The sequence below is a fragment of the Stegastes partitus genome, unplaced genomic scaffold, assembly GCF_000690725.1.
Source record: "Stegastes partitus isolate 25-593 unplaced genomic scaffold, Stegastes_partitus-1.0.2 Scaffold1490, whole genome shotgun sequence".
Lineage (NCBI taxonomy): Eukaryota > Metazoa > Chordata > Actinopteri > Pomacentridae > Stegastes > Stegastes partitus.
Window position 1 is genome coordinate 134911 of NW_007579221.1, and position 5355 is coordinate 140265.

At 43.5% G+C, this 5355-nt stretch overlaps 1 protein-coding gene across 1 annotated transcript; it reads right to left on the reverse strand.

Moving 5' to 3' along the window:
* Window positions 1–1646: 1646 nt before the first annotated feature.
* On the reverse strand, window positions 1647–5155 carry fbxo5 (F-box protein 5). Its single transcript, XM_008300026.1, has 6 exons — window positions 5063–5155; window positions 3699–4319; window positions 3237–3407; window positions 2866–2956; window positions 2402–2599; window positions 1647–2291 (listed from the first exon to the last, which is right to left on the reverse strand). Exons 2-6 carry the CDS (start codon window positions 4295–4297, stop codon window positions 2040–2042), a joined length of 1311 nt encoding a protein of 436 aa, XP_008298248.1. The 5' UTR covers window positions 4298–4319; window positions 5063–5155; the 3' UTR covers window positions 1647–2039.
* Between the last annotated feature and the right edge of the window lie 200 nt (window positions 5156–5355).

Consider the following 5355-nt stretch of genomic DNA (forward strand, 5'->3'; position numbering starts at 1 on the left):
AAGCATTTAGTCATCATTTTATGTATTTGAATATTAAATAAAAGTAGAATTGTCTGATGTTTCTGTGATTTTCTATCTCTGGTTGTTGCACGTTAACATGCAGTTGACTTTCAGCTGTTTTATCAAACTATTGAGATACAAAACAGGAGCGTTAGTTTTGAGAGACTTTAAGCCAGATGAGTCACAGCTAATCCAGGAGCTGCAGAGGAACCAATGCTGCCCTCTGGTGAGGTAAAACAAGCACTATGTTTGGTTTTCAATGGTTAGAAATCAAAGGACAAGTGTGAAAACATGGCTCATGGGTTATAACAAATATGGCAAAGGAACACAGATTTAACTCAAAATAAGGATGTTTATTATAACCAAAAGCAAACCTTTAAGACAAATAATAATAAGTATGGCGTGTAACTATCAGTAGCATCAGTAGGTATGAATGAGTGAACATGATGGGATGTGAGGTGTTGTGGAGCAGAAACAAAGCAAAAAGGTAACAGAGAAAGACGTGTCACCACCAACGAAGCCGGGTCAGAACCAATGAGAGAGAGCAAGAGAGGCACGGCTGAACTTTATGGGCCGTCCTGATGCCTTCAGGGACCCACAGGTAACTGGAATTCTGGCTTTTTAATGTCGGCAGAGAACTTGACTTTCGTGTTTAAGCTTTATACGTAAAATCTGAAGGTGGCTCGGTGGTTCGCACCGTTGCCTCACAGCTAGAAGGTTAACGTTTGGCGTCCCGGTGAGGACACCCGGGAACCTTTCTGCGTGGAGTCTCCATGTTCTCCCCGTGCAGCGTGGGTTCTCTCCGGGTTCTCCGGCTTCCTCCCACAGTCCAGAAACATGTTGAGGTTAATTGGTGATTGTAAATTGTCCGTAGGTGTGAATGTGAGTGTGCTTGGTTGTCTGTCTCTAAGTGTAGCCCTGTGATAGACTGGTTACCTGTCCAGGTGAACCTGCCTTCACCCTGAGTCAGCTGGGATAGACTCCAGCCCCCCATGACCCTCGTGAGGATTAAGTGGTGTATAGATGATAAAATGGTGATGATAAAATCTGGTGTTTTATAGCAGTTACATTTAACATTTTTACAGCTTGGAGGTTTAAATCATGTAAAATATGAAGGAAGTGTTTGTTTAGATAATATCAAACAGAAAGCAGACAAACTTTAAACTTATTTGATGCATATTCATCAGTTATATAATAAACTTCCTGAAGTTCAAAGATGATGCACCTGCAAGAATTCGTTACCGATAAAGCTAAGTTTTAAATTTAGGGCATTTAATTTCTTTAAACAACTTATTGTTGGGTCTCAGAGAAGTCTGGCTTCAGCTAGTCAGTGTGATTATTTTCTGGATTACTTGATTAGTTTTTAGTCTAGAAAATCTTTGAGTGGTTCCTAAAGCCCTAAAAGGTCCTGTTTTGTCCACAACCCCAAAGATATTCAGTCTGCTGTGTTAGAGGACTCAAGAAACCAGAAACTATAACATTTTCAAAAGCTAGATTTAGAGAACTGACTTTTTCTGAAAACAACCGATTATGGAAATAATTTGCAATTAGTTAAACAGCTAATCATTGCACCTTTAGTGAGAATTGACTCCCAGTTGCACAAAAATGGGTTTAGACTGTTGACAAACAACAAACACAGAAGGTAAGTTTTATGAAAAGTCTATTTACAGGAAATACAAATACAGTAAATTTGAACATTTCCAGACCTCCTGAAGATCAACATTTATTATAAAAGGCATATATAAAGGCTATTTAAAAGTGACATTACAGCGTATTTACATCCATTTCATTTTAAAACATAATAAAAGTGTGAGCTTTAAAGCGTATCAGTCTCCATTTCTTTCTCTTTTTTTGGCATCAGATGAGTTTGTTGCTCGCAGACAACAGTTTTCAGCCCGGCGGCACTTCCTGGTTGATTGTCCCAGCAGTGCTTTAAGTGCGTCATTCAGGCAATTCACAGTTTTTATGTAACAAAGTTTCAGCAACCGTGCAAGTATCCAAGTAGTTTCCAGGCTGAGTTTAAAAGCTTTACACCTCCATCACAGGCGCCTGATGCTCCTCTTGCTGCCCGGTACGATCGGGGTCGTCTTGGAGGTGGACACGTGAATCCTGGGCTGCACCGTTCGGCAGGGTGTCGAGCCGTGGAAAGGTTCCTGGCAGCGGGTGCAGAAGTCGAAGAGGCAGCTGGCGCGAGTGCACGTGGCCCTCTGGACTTCAGGAAAATGTGTCGCGGGTGAGCTGCAGCGTTTGCAGTGACGCAGAGACTCGTGTTGCTTCAGAGTGCTGGCCGCCTGCACAGAGGAACACGCAGAGAACATGTTTATTTAAGCATTTTCAACAGTTTAAACCACATTTAATGAAGGCAACTCCTCGAGGCGGGGTCACTAAAAACAACACTCACCTGCATGTATTCATTGAAGCGTGTACAGTTGCTGCTTTTCTGAGACGGAGCCGTCCGTCTGTTGATCCCGCAGTTTGAAGAGGAAGACGATGGAGTGTTTGAGAAGGCCAGGGTCTGCATACAGGACAGCACCACCCTGGACACAGCCACGTCTCTAGTCAAACCACAACCCTTCTGCCTCAGGGAGCTCCTCGACTCCTAAAAACAAAAAGGTCAAGTATTAGTGCTTGAAACAAACACAGAATAGGTTCCAGGCACACATTTAGTCATCAGAAACCAGTGATTAATGGATATTCTTCTCGTAAACATTCATTCAGCGTTCTTATGCTCGTATACTCTTGTCTTAAAATGTCTGGTTTCAAATGTGAAGCACGCATTATGTAAACAAGAATCACACACATTGTCACAGGCATCAGAATACATGTTTGTGAGTGCACTTGTGTGTTTGTGTCCATTGTCCTCACCCTGAGTGCCTGCTCTGCTCGCCGACACCTGCTCAGAGCTGCTGTATCTTCACAGATGATCTTCCTCCAAGTTCTGCTCACTTTCTTACAGCTGTGAGAAACATGAACATATGATGAGCACAGACAAGAAACAACACTGAAGATAAAGTACAAACAGCAACAATTATCTACATTAAATGTCTATTTTCAGATGAGATTACATGTGACTTCAGCAATTAAGTAACAACATTAGTTACTCCTCATGTAACCTGAATTTCCTGCTTTTTATCCCCCCTTGAAAAAACAAAGAAGTTCAGTTTGCAGCTACTAAAGCAACACCTTCCCCTTTGTTGTCAACCCTCTGTCCACATAGTGCAGGATTTGTAGTTTACCTGACGAGGTCCATGTCTCCCAGCAGGGCCAGGACGTTGGTCAGGATGCTCCTCATGTTCCTGGACAGCAGAGATGTGAAAATATCGACGTACTCCAGGCCCATCTGACCTCCGATCACCCGATCCAGAAGATGATCCTCTGCAACCTTTGTAACGATGCTCCAGTCATACCTGAAACGCAGGAAAACAGTTACAATACACATATTTACTCAACATTACACAGTGACCCAAAGAAATACTCAGTGAAATGAGACCATAAAATGTCTCTCAGGTCTGCCAGTGGATTGGGATTGCTGTTAAGCTTTCTGACCTATACATCTAAAAAACTAATCCCTAGTCTCTTGTACAGTTTTGATATTGTTGCTGTCCCACAAGGAAAAAGATTTGTTGCCTTTCTGCCACTAAAAACAAAGAAATAGCAGCTCCAGAGTAACAAAGCCACAGTACAAGAATGTAACTTACTTCTTGTTCTTCTTATAGCTCTTAGCGAGCTCTTCGCACACGGCTCGCTGGAACTTCAGGATGGGCAGGTTGGGGTCGCTGTGAGGGTCGGAGGGGGTGGATGAATATGCTGCTGGTCTCCTCCTAGAACAATCCACAGGAGTGGAAAGTGACACCAGAGACACTGGACGGCTAAAGTTGGTCCTCCCTTGACATTTGGAAGGAGATTCGGTTGGTGATACTGTCTTTTCTTGTTGTGTAACAGCAGCAGAAGGCAGAATTGCTGCTGGTTTCCCCAGGATGTGGTCATCCTCTTCCTCTCCGTGGTGATAATCAATATGGCTGTTGTGCAGAGACAAATAGCCGCTGTCCTCAAAGCCTTCATCCAGAGTCCCGTCATGCTGCCTGTTGGTGCTGTTTTCCTTGTCGTGGACGGCGCTGGTGTTGCTCTTGATAGAGAACAACACTTTGGTCACTTCTGCTGGAGGACAGCGGGGTTTGATGGGGGTGGGCTCCTTCAGCGGAGAGGGTTTGAGATGAAGCACTCTGGGCTCTGCAGCAGCAACAGAGCTTTTCTCCATATTGCTGGCCTTGCTAGCCTCGTAACAAGGGCACTTCATGATATTACTCTTTTGTAGATTTCTGTGTAAAAGAGACAAACGAGGAGATTATGTCAGGCTCTCAGTACTGAATGTGACCGAAGCTTCCCAAACAACATGGCTTCTCTATGGCAAGGTAACTCAGCTGCAACTAAGCCAACTAGTAAGCTGCATTTCACGAAGGAAACAAATAAAACATGACTATACAGCTATTAAACTATTACTTTACACGTTGCACATAGTTTGAAACTCGTCCGTCTGATATTTTGCAAACCAAATAGTCGATTTTGGCGCGATGCGGATTTGGCGGAAAGGCAGCGATGACGTGCAAGACGCTCGGTTTGCCCTCATTTGAATGCAACTGTTACATTTCAAGATATTTTGCTAAATTAGCTCCTGCTATGGAATCTTTTGCACATTAGCAGGTGACAAATAACGTCGGTAAACATGATGCCAGTAAACATTAGCGACCTGCATTTCCGCGCGTACAGCTGGGTGTGTGGGAAGTAGCTTTGTAGTAAGAAAATACTTTGCGACTGCATGCAAAAGTAAAACAAAACAAAAACATATTAGTACAAAGCAGTGTCTAAAATTCAGCATAGAGTCGGTTAATATTTTTAGTTGACATTTATTTTCCCACAGCTAGCTGACCGACTAACTACCACAGCTAGTACCCAAGAGCTAGTACCCCAGCTAGCTAACCTTGCAAGTCGAACTGAATACAACGTATTGTAGCTTTAGGTTAAAATTAATTCAGCGTATATTCAACGAAGCATCTTAACTTACGTTTGTATTTTCCAAGGAAGACTCCTACGTTCCGCCTTTTAGCCGCTGAGTTGTCTCCCGGCTGACTCTCGCTCCACCGTGGTTAAAGCCTCCTCAACTGAAAATCCGCCAGTTGCTGCCTCCTATTTGAAATCGGTGCACAAAAGGCGCAAACCAATCAGAACGAAGCGGGGGGTTGTCCCTTTAAACAGTCAACCAACAGGAGCTCGTTTCGGTCCCGTGACGTGGGCGGTCCCACTAGTTTGTCATCCGACGTGAAACAAGGACAGTAGTGGCCTCTTACAGAAGTTTTG

What these genes read in the sequence shown, in the direction of transcription:
- fbxo5 (XM_008300026.1), bottom strand. Translation starts at nt 4,297, where the DNA reads ATGAAGTGCCCTTGTTACGAGGCTAGCAAGGCCAGCAATATGGAGAAA. An exon ending in GAGCAGAGCAGGCACTCAGG is followed by an intron (nt 2,600 to 2,865) that starts GTGAGGACAATG and finishes TTTTGTTTTTAG; the next exon opens with GAGTCGAGGAGCTCCCTGAG. An exon ending in GCTTCAATGAATACATGCAG is followed by an intron (nt 2,292 to 2,401) that starts GTGAGTGTTGTT and finishes TCCTCTGTGCAG; the next exon opens with GCGGCCAGCACTCTGAAGCA.